The sequence below is a fragment of the Pipistrellus kuhlii genome, unplaced genomic scaffold (genome assembly GCF_014108245.1).
Source record: "Pipistrellus kuhlii isolate mPipKuh1 unplaced genomic scaffold, mPipKuh1.p scaffold_m20_p_2, whole genome shotgun sequence".
Lineage (NCBI taxonomy): Eukaryota > Metazoa > Chordata > Mammalia > Chiroptera > Vespertilionidae > Pipistrellus > Pipistrellus kuhlii.
In genome coordinates, this window is record NW_023425515.1 from 89,733,228 (window position 1) to 89,750,950 (window position 17,723).

The following is a 17,723-nucleotide window of genomic DNA, read 5'->3' on the forward strand; positions in this document are numbered from 1 at the left end:
AAATTCATTATATTATTGAAGGAGTTTTTGTCTTGTTAAAAAAAAATTGAGTTTCTTGAATACAGTCACCCAACACATATATAAATAATGAAGTACAATATACATAAATTTCAAAGGATAGATATGTTGATATACTGTACTTTGCATTAAATTTGCTGCTAATAATATATATTTTTTCCATGGTATTAGTAATTGTCATGAGCAGAAGTCACTATCCTTTTGTTTAAGGTAGGAAATGGTTTATTTACTGTATTGGTAGCTTGAAACAATAATAATTTATTCTTTCCTGGTTTGGAGGCCAGGGCTCCAGAACCAATATCACTACGGCCAAAATCTAAAGCCTGTATGCAGGGCTACTCTTTCTCTAGAGACTGTAGAGGAGAATCTGTTTATTTCCTCTCCTGGCTTCTGTTAGCTGCCAGCATTTCTTGGCTTACAGACATATCACTCCAATCACCAAAGCCAGCCAGCGTCTTCAAATCTCTCTTTGCTCTGCCTTCACATTGCTTTCTCTTCTCTGCAGGGGATCTCTCTCTCTACCTCTCTTACAAGGACACTTGTGATTGCATCTAGGACCCACCCAGATAATCCAGGATCATTTCCCTATCACAAGATCCTTAATTTAATCACATTTGAAAAGACCATTTTCCCAAACAGGAAACATTCATTAAATTCTACAGATTAGGATCTCCTGTTTTGGGGGGCAATTGTTCAGCCTGCTACATTTGCCCAGCTTTCTTTGGCATTATGACTAAGTAGTGTGATTAGGTGGTGTATACTAGTATACTTTCCTTGCTGCTCACTGACATAGGAATAAGGGTGTATAATAAGTGTGTGTGAGAGAGCTATAAACTAAATGACACGGTAAAGGAAATCCTTCTATAAAGAAGCAGGCTTTGGCAAGTAGGGCTCACAGAGGGAGTTCATAACTTCATGATAATACAAGACATAAATTAGAGTAATGTTAATTGTCTTCCCCAAAGCAGGGCCATTAAGTAGTTTATTGCTCCTACTTTAATTTATTTTGGCATTTCTACCTTTTCAATGGTATTTTACTTTTTACCCAGGGGGGATATAAGCACCTCCCTGACAGTCCTTTCTGGTATATTTCACCTACAAGTATAACAACAGGAGAAAATAAATGACCACACAGGTCTTGATAAACTCTGAAGCAATCAAAGACAAAGGGCTTTAGAAATAACTCAGTAGGTGGAGCTTCACTTTGAAAATCAGTTCCTAAAACTGGAAAGGATAAATGTCTATATCCTTTAGTTATGAAGAGCTAAATTGTCAGTGACCTTGTAACTGACTAGGAAGGAATTTTCTACTTATTTTTTCTACTGTGTTGAGGTAAGACCATCTGTACCACGGTTGCATTTCTTCAACACATTTTTACTCATCTCCTACTATGTACCAGTTATTGTATGCAAAGCATTGCTTTCTTTCTCCCCACCAATAGCTTTTCATGTAATTTTTAAGTTCCTAAAAACTTTGCAAAATCCTATTCTTGATCATTTACAACTGAACCAAGGTCATAAAAGGACAGCTTAGTTGAATGAGGAAAAAAAAAAAAAAAGGAGGAAAAAAACACACAAGAACACTAAGAAGTTGCATAAATGTTCTCTAGCACATTCCCTGTTTTGAGGGCTAATGTGCTGTAGCAATTCATCAGTCATTCTAATAGTCTTTTAACTTCTGTCAGAAAGCCTACTAAATGCTAATATTTTAAATGTTTAATATTCTAAAACATATTTTCATTAATCATGCAAATTATCTGGGCATTCATATTATACAATAACCTCTTTTGAGATGAAGAGGCCTAAGGCTTTGTGTTTGAGAATCCCATGTTAGAGATTGATATTGTAGTTGAAACAGAACTTAGAATTAAAGTATTTTAGAAATAAGAAGTTGCTAGTAAAATCACAGTATTTATGATCTACACATTTATGAAAAAAATACCAGGAAGATATTAATGTCAGATACTTTTAATTAGGTAGAAAGCAGCTAACATTTGTACTTTATTCTATTTTATTACATAGTTGGTGAATGGATATTAATGTTGATGTATGGTTTCTTGTCTCAATAGAAATGACTCTGTGTTGTATAGCAGAGTGGACTGTGGAGTTGTTAGAAAAAGATAGAATATGTGTTTCTTGCAGTTAGGTTAGACTGAACTACACCATGGAAACCTCCGTTTATATGCTGACACTCTCCCCAGTTCCAGGAAATCTTAACTGCTTGGAAAAATGAGAAATATGTGGATGGGGTCCATGAAATGAATAAGGAATTGAAAGGGTAAAGGGCATGCATTTTGGTAGTTTTAGTGGCAGTGCTTTACCCTGAAGCTATCTGATTACCAGTAAGGATGGAGCCTGGTAGTGAAATACACAGAAGTGACTTGAGACTGTGTAAATGTAGTTGTATTGGAGTCATAAAACAGTGCTCATTGGACCCATGAATATGACCCAACTAAGTGGAAGTCATGAATGATGGTCCAGTTCTCAACAGGAAACATAGATGGCACAGCCAAATTAGGATAATCAAAGGAAGACTTATTATAAAGGGACTAATTACAAAGAAAGATGTGGTCAGGGCAGAAGGTAGAAGAACCATTAAGAGTTATGCAGGTAGTGGGAGCTAACAGCTACAGAGCTGGCATTTAATTTAGGCCTGAAGAGTTGAGAGAAAGGAACAATTATAAGAATTTGTAGGGAAATTGTGTTAAAAAGTCACCTTTAAGGAGAGTGACCTTTGGTTACAGGAGACAGTCTGCACAAGGTGATTCCATAGACACACAAATGCCCTGACCTCACTCCCCTCTTTTCCTCCAGTTTCCTGATGGGGCTTCCCATTGATTGAATCTAAAAGATCAAGGATGGTCAGCTCCCTGAGGTGATACCAGCACTTCATATGTGGAGAGTGAATCCGGAGTGTGTCAGAACCCAAAATTTATAACCACCCTTTGAATGATTTTCTTTTTATAAAAAACATTTATTATAATGTCTTTTATGTTTAGTGTTTGCTTTTTTTGACAATATATCCTGATGCTGTATTCATTATCTTAACATTTTTAGTAGAGATTTCCTTCCAGCACATGTGTACGAACCACCTTAGCCTCTGATATTAAACACACACACACACACACACACACACACACACACACACACACACACACACCAGTTAAATGCCATCCAGACAGTTCATTATTCTCCCTATGTATTTTTTTTCTTTTCTTTTCAGTAAAACAGTGTGCTTTTAAATGGTTGTAGTCTGTATTGCTAAAGGAACACAGAAGTCTTCTAATTATATTTCTCTAGTGAAATATTTAACTCTTATTTCCTGAGTCATGAATTCTAAGGTGCAATACAAATCCGATGGGAAATATATTTGATGTTATACAGAGATTATTTCCAGAGCATTTTTAATGATTGCTGCAAGAATGAATAGCTACAGAAAACCAACTTTCTGTTGTACCAGTTCATGTAGCCCCCGGGTACAAGTATTTATGTATCTCCTTTTGTTGAGTTCTCTATTTTTCTATGAATATGCATATCAGGGGGAAAGCTTCCATCTGCTCTCTTTTAGCTGATTCTATCACATTTCTGAGCTGTACATCATTATGGAGCTTCAGAAAAAGATGATCATTTACATTACATATGGATATAAAAGAGAGAAGGAGTTGATGAATTGAAAACAAGTATAATTTATGTGGACAAAGTGTGCCAGGAATGCTTTTTCACCCCAATTTATTCTGCAAATAAAACGATTCCTGCCCATTCACTTGGCCTCATGCCCAAGAACTCAGAGAAGAAAACCATCCCGTATGCATCAGGATTCCACCCCTTCCCTATGAAGAAACGGTGCTTGCACTCAGGCCCACCAGGGACCCCAGAAGGTCAAAAGAAATCTCTGAATGGACTAATGTCATTTTTTAGATTATTCAATCATGGCTTCTTAATTTATAATATACATCACATAGATACTTGTTAATTCAAATGTGGGAGTTAGTACGATGAAGAATAAAAGGGGAAGTAATGAAAAGCTCACATTTTCCTGTGGCCTCTCTCTGAACTTTGATTTCCCATGGAAGATCATTTGCCTAAATGCCCATAAGCTTTATGAATTTATGAATAACTGCATTTAGTGTGTCTTCCTAAGGGTTCCTCTACTGGCAATAGTGTTATCAACTATGACTCTATATTGTAAAGACTTGGGCCCAAGGTGGTGTAGTAGCAGTAAGAAACCCAAACCCTTTATTTATTCATTCATTAATATTGGCATTTATTTGTTTATTCAGTCATTCAGTCTTCAAAAATGATTACTATTATCTTGTGCCAAGGGTAAGGAATAAAAGCTAAATACAACATAGCCTTTTACTAAACCATCAGAAGTAAAAAAGAAATACTCTGTCGTGACAAAATGATTCTCTCTTATTGCTGCTGAACAGTGCAGTTACCCAGGTCTTCAGACAATTTGTGTCTGGAAAAGTTTAAATTACCACAAGTCCCTGGGCTTGTTGTGGTAGCATGTGCACTGCTTGCATTTATGTTCAGATGTCAGTTTCTGTGCACATACTGCATGCATTGTGCTGAGTGCTTTGCACACATTACCTCATTTAATTAACACAGTGATATGAAATAATAGTCCTATAATTATTTACATTTTAGTAGACGGGGAAAATTAAGCTCAGAGCACAAGTGACTTCCCCAAAGTCACACAATCCTCAGACCAGGAGCTCCTTTCTTTGTGTGCAGGTCTAAATTAGGTGTGATCAGATGAGTAAAATAAAAAGTAGCATACAATGGGGCTCACTTTGATCTTATTTCTGTGGTTCCCCCAAACTGGTCAAATTTACAAACTGTTCTTCTCTGCCTATATTTAGTACCTATTCATTTTGCTCTCAACTTTTACATAATTTTAGCATAACTTCCCACTTTATGAAAGAGTACTTGAAGTCTGCATGCTGATTAGTTATACAATTTTCTTTGCCCATGGTAGGGGGATGGAAGTGCGTGCATGTGTAGGAGGATGGATTATCTAAAATTTCTTCATATTATTTTTCTCAGAACTTATGCTTGTAACGGAAGTTTCTCAACATAAAATGTCATCAATTTGGCCTCACTCAGGAAGTTGCAGGGTGCCTGACTGTAACCTCAATGAACGGGATGTTTTCTAAAACATGATAATCTTTAGCTGCCTACCATTTCCCCCCACCCTGACCCCCCCTATACTCCCCTCCTCTCTTTTAACGTTTTAAAAATTGTTTTTATTTCTTAATCAATTCTCTTGGCAATTTAATTAATTTAAAAACTGCTGATAAAATATTTCAGGGTAAAGACATATTTGTATTTATATTATCAATAGCAATAGAATGGGGGAGGGACTAGAATTTAAATGATCTGATTTTTGCCTTTATCAAAGAAGTATTATGAGGATTTTAATGATTTACCTGGAATAAAATTTCTCTAAACATGTATACCATCACAACAAACCTCAATGTGTAAAAATACAATACCCCTGGGATCAGGATAATCATTGCATCCAGAATGGTTTTACAACCTTCCTATACTGAAAGACTGAATTGGTTTTATGGAGAGGCTGTGGGGAAATTCTATTGCAGATTGTTTGATCTGAAGGGCCTTTGTTGGCACAGTCATGGCCAGCATATATGCTCCATGCCTAACTATTGAGTGAATAAATGAACAAATAAGACTAAGACTCTCACCAGGTTTTAATCTACAAAGTTAGTGTAAGCATCTCTAAACATTAAAGTCTCAACCCTCTGGCCACCTTCACATCCACTTTTTTTCCTTTTCTTTATTTTTTCTTTCACATCAACTCTTAAAAGGCTCAGACTCATGCCTCTCACTCAGTCAAAAGCAGTAGAAGGTTTAAGTCTCTCAACTAATTTACAACCTTGGCTGAACTAGTTTCTACTGTCCCACTCCTCATTATCCAACCCACCAGGGTCAAGAGAAAAACCTAAGGAAGGAGAAGCAGAGCTGCAGGGAACCAGTAGGTACAGTGAAGGCAACAGCGCTTCTGGATGTCATACACTTTTGCTCCACACTTGTCCTTGTCAGTGTTGTGTTCTGTGATGTGGCCATGTTTCCACCAACTTGTGTCTCCACTTTCCTCCCTCCCTTCCTCATTTCAGGAATCTTATCTCCTTCTGCTTCATCTCCTCAAGGCCTCTGAAGCATTTCTGCTCAAAAGCATTTGTCTGGATCCTTGGTTGCGTACCAGATCTTCCTTTTAAAGGAACTGAAATTGTGACTGAGTGTGTATTACAGATTTCCACTATTTGATAATCAAGCAATTCTTTAGATGTTTTTCAACCTACAGTTCCCTGGCATCTTCGTAAAGAAATTGTACTCTCTTGACCTCCCTGGGGCAGCTAATTGAGTAAAGTTTAGAAATTATGGTCAGTGTCTGTGGTATATCCAATGAGTCCCTAGAATAATCTATGGAGAGTAGTAGCCATTGCAGGAGTGGGATGATGATGAAGGCAGCATGTCGGAAGTTTGACATTGAAACACTATGTCCTGTTGTGGAGAGGGAAGTAGGCATGTGCTTCACTTCTGACCTGGGCAGTACAAATGGGACTAAATTTCATGGACCTGGAAAATACATTGGAGAGGAACAGTGTAATGTTGTTCCCCAGCATTTGAAATGCCACTTTGTGTTTCCTTATTTTTTTTCTAAGGTCTTATTATTTATTTATTTAAAAAACCTTTTATGTTACTTTGGAAAGTATCTACCTATACGTTGAGTAAATTGATTTAACTATAAATAGGGAATGTGTTATATGGGAATAATTGTTATATTCAAGGCACTACGGCAAATATTTTAAATGCTCACTCTGTACCCAGTATAATACCAGGATTCAGGGATTAAGGAGGCTCTGCCACAATTAAGGTCACAGTCTCATGGAAGGGCAAGTGTTACACAAATAGATAAAGTATAATATCTATATAAGTGCTATAATCAACAGAGATACAGTTTGCTCTGGAAAAACAAAGAGGAGAACATCAAAGGAAATTCTTTAAGGGCTTCACAGAGTAACTTCTGTGAATCTTAAGATGGGAAACAGAGGGAGGCTTCTGGATGTAGAAAAAAAAATAATGTTAAAAAAAAAGTCACAAATTGTCAGGGACAGCAAGAGCGCTGCACAGCTCTGTTGCTCTGAGCGGCTTTGAGTCCATATATTCTTCTAAATTCTCTCATTTGACTAAGCCAAGCACAGGACAGGTGACTTCTCAAGCCCTGCCCACTGTACTAACTGTTTGGGAGCTTATTCCAAATTCCTCCTTTATCCTCTGCTCACTAGTAACAGGTGTTGAGTCTGAGCCCATCTGCCTGGGACTGGACCTCCTGGGCACCGGGTCTTAGATGGGGAAGCCATGAGAGGGTGTGGGTGTATAAGAATGAATCCTGCCAAAACTGGTTTGGCTCAGTGGATAGAGCGTCAGCCTGCGAACTGAAAGGTCCCGGGTTCGATTCCAGTCAGAGGCATGTACTTTGGTTGAGTGCACATCCCCTGTAGGGGATGTGCAAGAGGCAGCTGATCGATGATTCTCTCTCATCGATGTTTCTAACTCTATTCCTCTCTCTTCCTCTCTGTAAAATATCAATAAAATATATTATAAAAAAAAAAAAAGAATGAGTCCTTATTGCAGAAGCCAGTGGCACATAGCCACCAGACAAAAATAGTCCTTACAGTAAAGTCCATGTAGGCAGGCAGCCAGATACCAGCTGGTAAATACATATCTTTCCCATAAAAGCAGCACTAGTGACTATACTCAGCTATTCTCTGAGCAGTCACTCGCTGCCTCCAAACTCATTGCCTCACATTGTAGTGGTATCACAGCTCTCTGGCTCAGCAGCTATCCTGTCCAGCACACTGGCTGGTTAACAGGGTAGCTATATATGAGCTCTCTATGAGCTCTGAGCCTTACATTGTAACAGTACCACCTCTCAGCTCCGTCTGAGCTCTCTAGCATCTCCTGCACACATAAGCGCTACATTATCTGTGTCTACTGCCTCTGCTTTTCTGAGCCCTCTCTAGCCTCTACTCAGTTGTTCTCTCTCTCAGACTCCTAATCAGTAACATGTATATTACTCCAGAGATAAAGAAGGCTATTTGCCAACAATGAAATAAATCATAGGGGTTACAGAAATGCACAGCATACCCTGAGATTGTTGTGGTTTTGCAGCTGTTCATGGTATTTTGACCTTGGGATCCCAAATAGACTCATACTCAGAGTAGCCTTGGCCATTCTGGAGTATTGACAAAAAGGCTTCTGTGCTCCTATTGACCATGACTATTCAGGACCCTGCCATAGTTCCCACGTGAATTTAGTGATTGCAAGTAGATTGGTATGGCTGGATAGTGTAAAGTGAGAGGTGTGGGAAGGAATATATGACTCATAGGTGTGGGTAAAAAATGGTTGGGGAAGCCGACACGGTTTGGCTCAGTGGATGGAGTGTTGGCCTGTGGTTTGATTCCGGTCAAGGGCATGTATAATACCTTGGCTGCGGGCACATCCCTTGTGGGGGGTGTGCAGGAGGCAGCTCATCGATGTTTCTAGCTCTCTGTCCCTCTCTCTTTCTCTTTGTAAAAAATAAATAAAATATATTCTAAAAAATGGTGGGGGAAGGTCTTATGTATCTTGAAAGGAAGTTTAAATGTTATACTAAAGACAGTGAGAAGCCACTAAACAATTTCAAGTTGGGAGTACATGACTTGATTTGCATGTTGGAAGATCTTTCTAGAGACTCTGTAGAGGACAGTTTAAGAAGGAGGGCACTTGTACAAAAGAGATCAGTTGAAAAACTATTGCACTATTTTACACATGAAATCCTGAGATTACAAAGCAAGACTGCAACCATGGAAATGGATAGAAAGTCATAAATATAAAAGAATTTCTAGAGGAAGGATTCATAGGGCTTGATTACTTATTGAATCTACATGAAGAGGATATTTGTAAAATGAAGTGAGAAATTACTTTCTGCTTTGCATAACTGGCTGAATGTTGGTACTATTAAAGAGATGTAGGTTGGGAGTAAGAAAGAAGAGACAAATTTGTAGACAAGAGCATGGATTTGGTTATGTTGAGTCAAAGCTTCCTAGAGTATTACAAACTAAACTATGCCCTGCCACCCTTCCAATTTATATGTGAGGCTGTAAGTCCCAATATATGGTATTTAGAGATTGGGCCTTTGGGACATAATTGTTCTGAAGGTGGGGCCCTCATGATAGGATTAGTGTCCTTATAAGAAGAAACACCAGAAAGCTTTCTATCTTTCTGCCATGTGAGAACACAGTAAGACGGAAGCTCTTTGCTAGCCAGGAAGAGAGCTCTCATCAGAACTCTGGTGCTGGCTACTTGCTCTTGAACTCCTAACCTCTGGAACTGTGAGGAAATAAATTTATATTGTTTGAGCCATCTAGTTTATAGTATTTTGTTATGGCAACTTAAGCTAATACATAGAAGTATTCAGGAAGTTAGATAACACAGATCTGGAGCTCAGGAGGCAGACTGAGGTGAGTTATTGATTTGGGAATTATATATACTAGAGGCCTGGTGCATGAATTCATGCACCAGTGGGGCCCGTCAGCCTGGCCTGTGGGATCAGGCCAAAACCAGAACTCTGACATCCCTCCAAGGGTCCTAAATTGCAAGGGAGTACAGACCAAACGAAGGGACCTCACTGGTGCACAGTCAGGGATGAGGAGGGATGTGGGAGGTTGGACATCAGGGGAGGGACCACTGGAGGGCTCCAGGACATGTCTGGACCACCTCATTCAGTCCTGATCAGCTTGACCCCAGCAGCAAGCTAAACTACTGGTCTGAGAGTCTGCCCCTGGGTGGTCAGTGCACATCATAGCAAGTGGTTGAATGGCTCTAGCATATCATTGGTTGAATGGATGATCGAACAACCGGACACTTAGAATATTAGACTTTGATTACATATAGGATAGATATAGTGAGGACTGACTACAAAATCTTGTCTGGTAGGAGATATTTTGTCTGAATGCCTGATATGAAAATGCCTAATATGAAGGTAACACTAATCTGGAAAATACTAAATGCAAATAATTCACTTTATTTTTTAAATTAGGGCATTACAAAATTTAAAGTATGTACACTTAAACTTGAAACAACTGTGAAATTATTACAATTCATTTTACTAAAGCAGAACTGACAGTATACTATCTATACTTTTATACCATATAACAGTAGTTATAAAAATGAGTGTAAATACTGCTTGGATAATTGGTTAAACAAACACAGGCTCCACTCCTATTTATTTCTAATAGACACAAATTCAAAACTGACAGATATGAAGAGAGAAGGGGATTTTGCTAAAACTGGTTTGGCTCAGTGGGTAGAGCATTGGTCTGCAGACTGAAAGGTCCCAGGTTTGATTCTGGTCAAGGGCATGTACATTGGTTGCAGGCACATCCCCAGTAGGAGTTGTGCAAGAGGCAGCTGGTCGATGTTTCTCTCTCATTGATGTTTCTAGCTCTCTATCCCTCTCCCTTCCTCTCTGTAAAAAAAACAATAAAATATATTTAAAAAAATAAAAATAAAAAAGAAGGGGATTTTGTAGAATTTATCATTTTGCATTTACAAAATAAAGTTTACGTCACACATACTAAAGACTTACATTATACCTTTCCTAATACACACATATGAAATACTAACTTGTATCACTTAAAATAATAAATATACATATTATTTACAAAAATTGGAAATGTTAGAGATATAAACTTTTACATATACTCATTCAGAACAAAACACCTTAACTTTAGATTGTTATCTGCAAATACTTCTCTTTCTTTCCTAGTTAACCTTTCAGCTCCAGAAGAGTTACATAGGATGCAAATGTGGATATAGAGTTGAGAATGTGTTCAGTCACTTGTTTCTGTAATAGTCATCTTCTGTACCATGTCAGGCAGATTTTCAGACTCCACGTCTTCTTTGCTATTGTCAGAATTTTCTGATGAGATAAAACAACCAGAGTCCCTTGGGCAGTCATCTAGCTGTGACTTACTTAAGGAGATGTCTGGGCTTGAGGATAGGGGCACAGACTCATTTTCGTGCTCTTGAATAGCTGTAAATGGAAAAGAGGGCAGCAATTACGCATATGGAAAAAAGTTTTATTCATGTACTTATTCATCTTTAAGCTATTTTAACTGTTCCAACCTTAACTTCATTACAATGGAAACTTATGTAAGTAAATAATGTGTTTGTTTATTATAAAAGAGATTTTTACACTCAAATATTCAAAGCACTGTTTTCTTAGAAGACAAAATGAGCAAACCACTGTTGCTCACCTGCAATTTCATGGAATTTATGTGAACTGCTTGCATAAGCAAAGATCAATATGGACTCGCCTTTTACATTAATGTTGCCAAAGAAAGCAGATTGTATCCACAGTATGACTGATGCCTTGTCCAAATACTCCTTAAAGTAACATTAGAAAAAGTCATTTGTAAAGTTTAAATGTATAGTCCACATTAATAGTTTTTGGATCATGATAATGCGGATTATTGAACAAAAGATCAATATGGACAACAACGTGGGACCTCAGTAACTTAGAATATAACTCATAAAATGTACAGTATTCAAAAATAGTCAAGGGGATGTAAAACACCGCATAGAAAATATAGTCAATGATATGTTAACTATGTATGCTGCAAGATGGGTACTGGAAATATCAAGGGGAAAACTTTATATTCTGCATGATTGTCTAACCACTATGATGTACACCTGAAACTTATACAAAATAATATTGAATGTAAACTATAATTAAAAAAATAATATACTAATAAAAGAACAGAGTATTCAGGATTTTCCTATGTGTCTATTTATAAAAAAATAGACATAAAAAATCAGGTTGCTTTTAGATAGTAAGTGACTACCTCCGAGTCTGCTTTATTCTGAATAACAATTGTTTATGTTCCTATTGGTAGTGTGTTATCAAGTCTGTATTCTAGATTCAACTGGCATTATATGTTAAGAAAAAAATAATCTCAGAGATGTAACAAAAGATTTCTCTAAAGAACCTAAATGGCCCTATAAAGATTTACTTTTTCACAAGAATTCTTCAGCATCAGCATTCTTTCTGCTGCTTTCCCTTTCTTGACACCAGTGAATAGGTATTTCTGTGCATTATTACAGTGAGTTCCTCACTGAGGCAATGCTCTTAGCCCACAGCATGTTCTGCTCTTCCCCCTTTTAACCTAGGGGCTCCCACACTGTGGACATTTGAATAGCCCAAACTGGAAGAACCAAACATACTTTTCAAGATCTCTGCCTTCAGATGCTACATATTATACTTCATTCCATTCTTGCCAGAAGAATGTATAAATCCCATCTTCAAAATCTTTGGGAGAGGATATTGTGTAATTTTCCTCAATAGACCATATAAGGCTAAGTAATTTATCTTTAAGAAATTCACACTTTATTATAGTCTACACATCTGCTTTATAAATGCATTTTTGAGGCTATAGATAACTTGCTGACATTAGTTTATGGTCCACTGTGTATCCACTTGTTACCACTTGTTACCAACCCCCATTATGAGAGAGAATTGAGCCCTAGTGCCCTAAGGCAGCCTTATATGTAATGGATAAACTTCTCTTTAGTGTATTTAGAATGGTACTAGTTATGTCCAACTCATGGAGGAATTGAAAATTCACTTAAATTATTTTCAGTATTCTGTAGTTTAGATGAGGAACACAGATTGAGAAAGGCTGAAAAAAAATAATTTAAATCTACTTATCTTCAAAATGAATCATAACAGCCCTTTTAAATTTTCCCTACAAGGTTTTATTTGCAACAATAAAATCACATTTATGTCATTTTCTGAATTTTCTCCATGTTTGCCACAACTTTAATTCTGGATTCAATTATCAGATATTTAAATTTAGTGATGTTATAGCTAGTTTTAGGTATAAGGAGCTTTAATTTCAATATGCACCTATTGTAATTATTTTAAAATTTTAGTTACCATGAAGCATTTTTTCTTTATTAGTCTTAACAACCTTTAAGTTTGGGGAAATCTACTTAGTCTCTATGAGACTGTTTCACTATTGTTTCCAAGCCCCCCCTTTTTTTGAAAAAGCAGGTCTGAAAGTGGGATCTCATTCTCTGAGGAAGAGATGTCCCCCTGCCTCTGTTTGTCTATCGTACTGCCACTGAAGTGGAGGCATCAGGTCCAAGTTCCATGATCCGAGTGTCTCTGGAAAAGACCAGAGGAGCGAGGCCTGGTGTGAGCTTTCTGCCACATCAGCAATGATCATCATATTAGAATGTGATCCTCTTAGAAGGGTTGTGGGGCTATTTCCCCAGATTATATCTGAGCCTATCACTTCATCGCAAAATTAAAATTACTGAGTTACTTCCTTTCAGACTGACATCTACACAGGACCTGACATAATAAAAACTGCTCTTAATGCCATGTTCTATTTAGGTTGATTACTAACTGTGTGATTCTCTTAAAGGTACTTAGATCCTCTTAAAAAAAAAAAAACTTAGGCTTAAAGTACTATGATTTCCAAAATTAGCTATTTTCCTTTAAAAATAAATACTTAGCTTGTTATTTTACCCTCAGAAATTTTTGTGTATCATCTGAAAGGGTAACAAACAAAATAAGTGAAATTTTGACTTTAACAAAGAATATATTTTTAATATTAGTAATAAAATGTATTTTTTATATTACCATATAAGAAACAGTGTATTACATTCTCTAAATTCTCAGAATTGGTTTATTTTAAATACAGATTATTTACTGTGATAATCTTTTATCTGCAATTTTTATAGAAAAAGGAAATAGTTTCTCAGTATGGAAGTCATGCAGCACAGCAATTTACAGAACAGCAGTAATTTGCTAAATGATTTCCTAGTGAAATGGAAACATGACTATGCTTCCTCAAATGCTTCCCACCAGGCCTGCAATCATTTCAGGCAGGTGATCAGCTAGAGCCCCTCAACTATATCTATAAAAGGAAAGGCAGGCCATTATATTATATTATGGAAATGAGAGCTACATAGCATTACATTTTTGTATTGTGAGGGTCAGGATTCCCTCTTTGGTTTTTCTTTCTCTCTCTCTTTCTTTCTTTCTTTCTTTCTTTCTTTCTTTCTTTCTTTCTTTCTTTCTTTCTTTCTTTCTTTCTTTCTTTCTTTCCTTCTTTCCTTCCTTCCTTCCTTCCTTCCTTCCTTCCTTCCTTCCTTCCTTCCTTCCTTCCTTCCTTCCTTCTTTCTTTCTTTCTTTCTTTCTTTCCTTCTTTCTTTCTTTCTTTCTTTCTTTCTTTCTTTCTTTTTCTTTTTTTTTTTCTCCCCATCCTGACAATCACTTTGGGATTGGCACAAACCTAGCACTTGAGCTGTGGGTGATTTTCCCAGCAGAGGGGATGAATTCACAGTATTGCACCCACATTTTCTTTCTAAGTCATTTAGCCCCTCCATGTGACCATGAAACAGTGTAAAGCTAAATGACCTACCTAGAAATTGAAACTATAACCTTCATCAGTTTTGTCCTATGGTCCAATCATCTGAGCTAACCAGGCAAGTAACATTGGAATAAGAAACAGTTTGCTTCCAAAATTACACACTTGCCATAGGATGTCTGATTGCATTTGTTTTACACCAAAATGTTTGTGATATGTTAAGTTTAAAACTCAGTATTTCTAATTTATGTATTCTGTTATAAACATTATGTAAACACATAGACATATGCATATAATTCACAAATGAAAGAATTAAAGTTTTAGATAGATTTCCTCTATTCTCCCCAGATTATCTACAATGTTTTATATTCTATTATATCTATAATAATAAAAGCATAATATGCTAATTAGACCTGATGACCTTCGGATGAAGCCAGGGCTGCGAGGGAAGCCCAGTTCCCGGATGCCGAGTGCCGAAGGGAAGCTGGTGCCAGCACCTGGAGGAAGGAAGGCTGCTCTGTCATGAATTTTGTGCATCGGCCTCTAGTTTTAATAAAATTTAAATGGTACCAAAAACTGGTACATTTTTATAATAAAGCCCCTGAATGGTTTTTAAACATTCTAAAGGCAATACATTTTCAAATCTGAGTATATTGGAGATTAAGTAATTTGAAAAAGATGTCCTTTTTGCTTTCAGCTAGCAGCAGGTATAATATGAAGTCAGAGAAGTATTCCCAAACTGCTTTGTACTCTATGTAATATAAAACATAATTATAAGAAAATTTATTTAGATAACATTTTGTCATGAGGTACAAATTTGAATATTATAATATTTTATCCTCATCAATATTTTAAGATAGTCACCAATGGCAATACAAAGTGGCATGATGATAATTAAAACAAATGACAGCTAATACAATTATTCATGAAATAATTAATTGAAGTTGCGACATTTAATTAATTAAGTATAGGCATCTCAATTGTACTAGAAGTGAAGAAAGCTTTAAGAAAATCAAACTAGGTCCTAGTTATGGTAAAAAGTTCTCAAACCTTAAGGTAAGAAATCTGTACAATATTTACATTAAGAAAGATAAGGATTCACTAAAAATGAATCCTTTTTTGTTTGACTTTCCAGGTTTCTTACCCAAATATTCTAGATACTGACTTTACTTTGTTATTTGCCTTAGATTTGAAGCCTCTAGTTCTTTGGGGCAAGTACTATGAAATAACATAATCTAGAGAACATAGGAAGATGCCTGGCCAACAAAAGTACCCAGTAAACATTTGTTTAAATAAAAATAATGTGAATTTTTGATTAATTAAAGGAAATATGAACTAAAGAAAATCAAATAAGGAATTTTGTTGAACTCAGTTTTGAATTCTCTTTCCTGGTATCATCTCTACAGAGGAAAAAACAGGGATATGCATCTTAGGGTGGCTCCAAATCTCAGCCTCATGTCCTAGCCACATTTGAGTCATTCACACCGAAACTCAGGCATTTCCCAGGTAATTGTAACTGTGTTTATCTGTCCAGAGGTGGTTGGTGTCCAGGGAGGAGTATTCAGTAGACAGTATGGCACAACTTTTAGTCATTTCAGTTTCATCTTAAGCACATCCTTAAATCAGTTAAACACTTTAATTTTTTAACTATAGTGAATATCTGATATTCATTTCATTTGAATATTAATATGCCCTTTGAAAAATCAAGAACAAATGAAAACCGGGAATCCCTTTATGGAAACTCAACCAGTTTCTGTTGTTTTCCTGAAGCTATGAGAGATATGGAGCTGAAGTGACTCTCCCTTTGGTTGTACACATTTCTTTTTGTCCAGCATCATAGTTTACCCTCTAATGACATGTGTGAAGAAAAGGAAATGTTTTCTCTCACACTCACAGCAGCCTCCACTTGCACTGGGCTGACTGCTTCAGGAAGAACCCAGAGGCACACTCACTCAAATTCACAATCACTGGGCACTGACTCAGGAAGCACCGCTCGGCTGTCACAGTGCCCAGCCATGCATAGCTATATTGGACTGATTGTTTTGATAATTACCAAGAAATTTTTAAAACGATCATTTATATTGCTTAATTATGGACCTTGGGAAATCAAGTTTATATTTCTTATAGGTTAAGTTAATCCTGTTTATTTGATATAGTAAAAATTAACATAATTTTTTTGTTTTAAAAATTATCATTATTTCACACAAACATAATGTCCTTCATATTTCTGATCCAGAAATCACTTTTATCATTTAATATGCTTTGAACATCTTTTTTATGTCAGTATGCATTTCATTCTCTTAACATCTTCTCTTAATATACTCCTTTATTGTTTATATATATATTAATTTATTTAAAAGAATTAATGATGGAAATTTATTTTAGTTTAACTAGTATTTTATGTTTAACTAGTATTTTATGTTTTTGTATGTTGAAGTTAAATTAATCAAACAAACTCCTAGAGCTGAATTCCTGGGTATAAAATGAAAGTATGTACATTTTAAACTTTGATAGGTTTTACATTATTGCCCTCTAGAAAGTACTCATTTATGTTTTATCATGGATACATGCACACATGGTTATGTTTTATCATGGATACATGCACACATAAAACAACTCTTGACAAGGCATACCAACTCTTGCCTGCCTGTTACAAAAACTTTTATGTATACATTGGGGTTGTGGGGGATTTTAGGTACTATAACCAAAAAAAATCTTGCTTACTATTTGAAAATCTTTTTACTCCTGCACTCAACATTGATTAATTCTACAGGCATTGTTAACAATCTTCTTAATGCAAGCACAGAACTGGGGGCATTGGGAATGCACATGGTAATAAGGAATTCAGTCTTGTTTGGCCAAGGTAATCATCACAAAGCCATGCCTAGTACACAATCACAGTGCAATCTAATAAGAGCAGGAGTCCCCTGCGCGCACAGGCAGTACAAGTTTCTCAGGTGACTGACATGAAATTCTATGAGCTCCCTTCTCTCGGAATTGTTCTCTGGAAGGAGCTTATAAATGTTTATATTTCATTTGACTAGTTTGTGTGTGTTTTGTATTACATAAACCATGGCATCTATTATAAATTAAATCTTAGGAATAACCCCTCCCCCCAAATCTGAAGAAATTAAATTGCAAAATTAATATACTAGTAAGGTATAGCTATGACTAGAAACAGATATGAAAGGCATATTTATTAATACAGAATAGTAAAAATGCCTATATGCCTCCTTTACTCTGTATGTATGGATGGTTA

At 36.4% G+C, this 17,723-nt stretch overlaps 1 protein-coding gene across 2 annotated transcripts in view; it reads right to left on the minus strand.

The window, feature by feature from the left end:
• Positions 1-10,601: 10,601 nt before the first annotated feature.
• The window catches only part of SAMSN1 (SAM domain, SH3 domain and nuclear localization signals 1), a 57,572-nt gene continuing 50,450 nt past the window's right edge, over positions 10,602-17,723 (minus strand). Inside the window, exon 8 of one of the 2 annotated variants that reach the window (XM_036444364.2) lies at positions 10,602-11,121. In XM_036444364.2, the coding sequence (XP_036300257.1) occupies positions 10,919-11,121 (203 nt within the window). In that variant the 3' untranslated portion in view covers positions 10,602-10,918. The remainder of the gene's footprint in view (positions 11,122-17,723) is intronic. The other variant, XM_036444365.2, reaches the window with a different exon arrangement.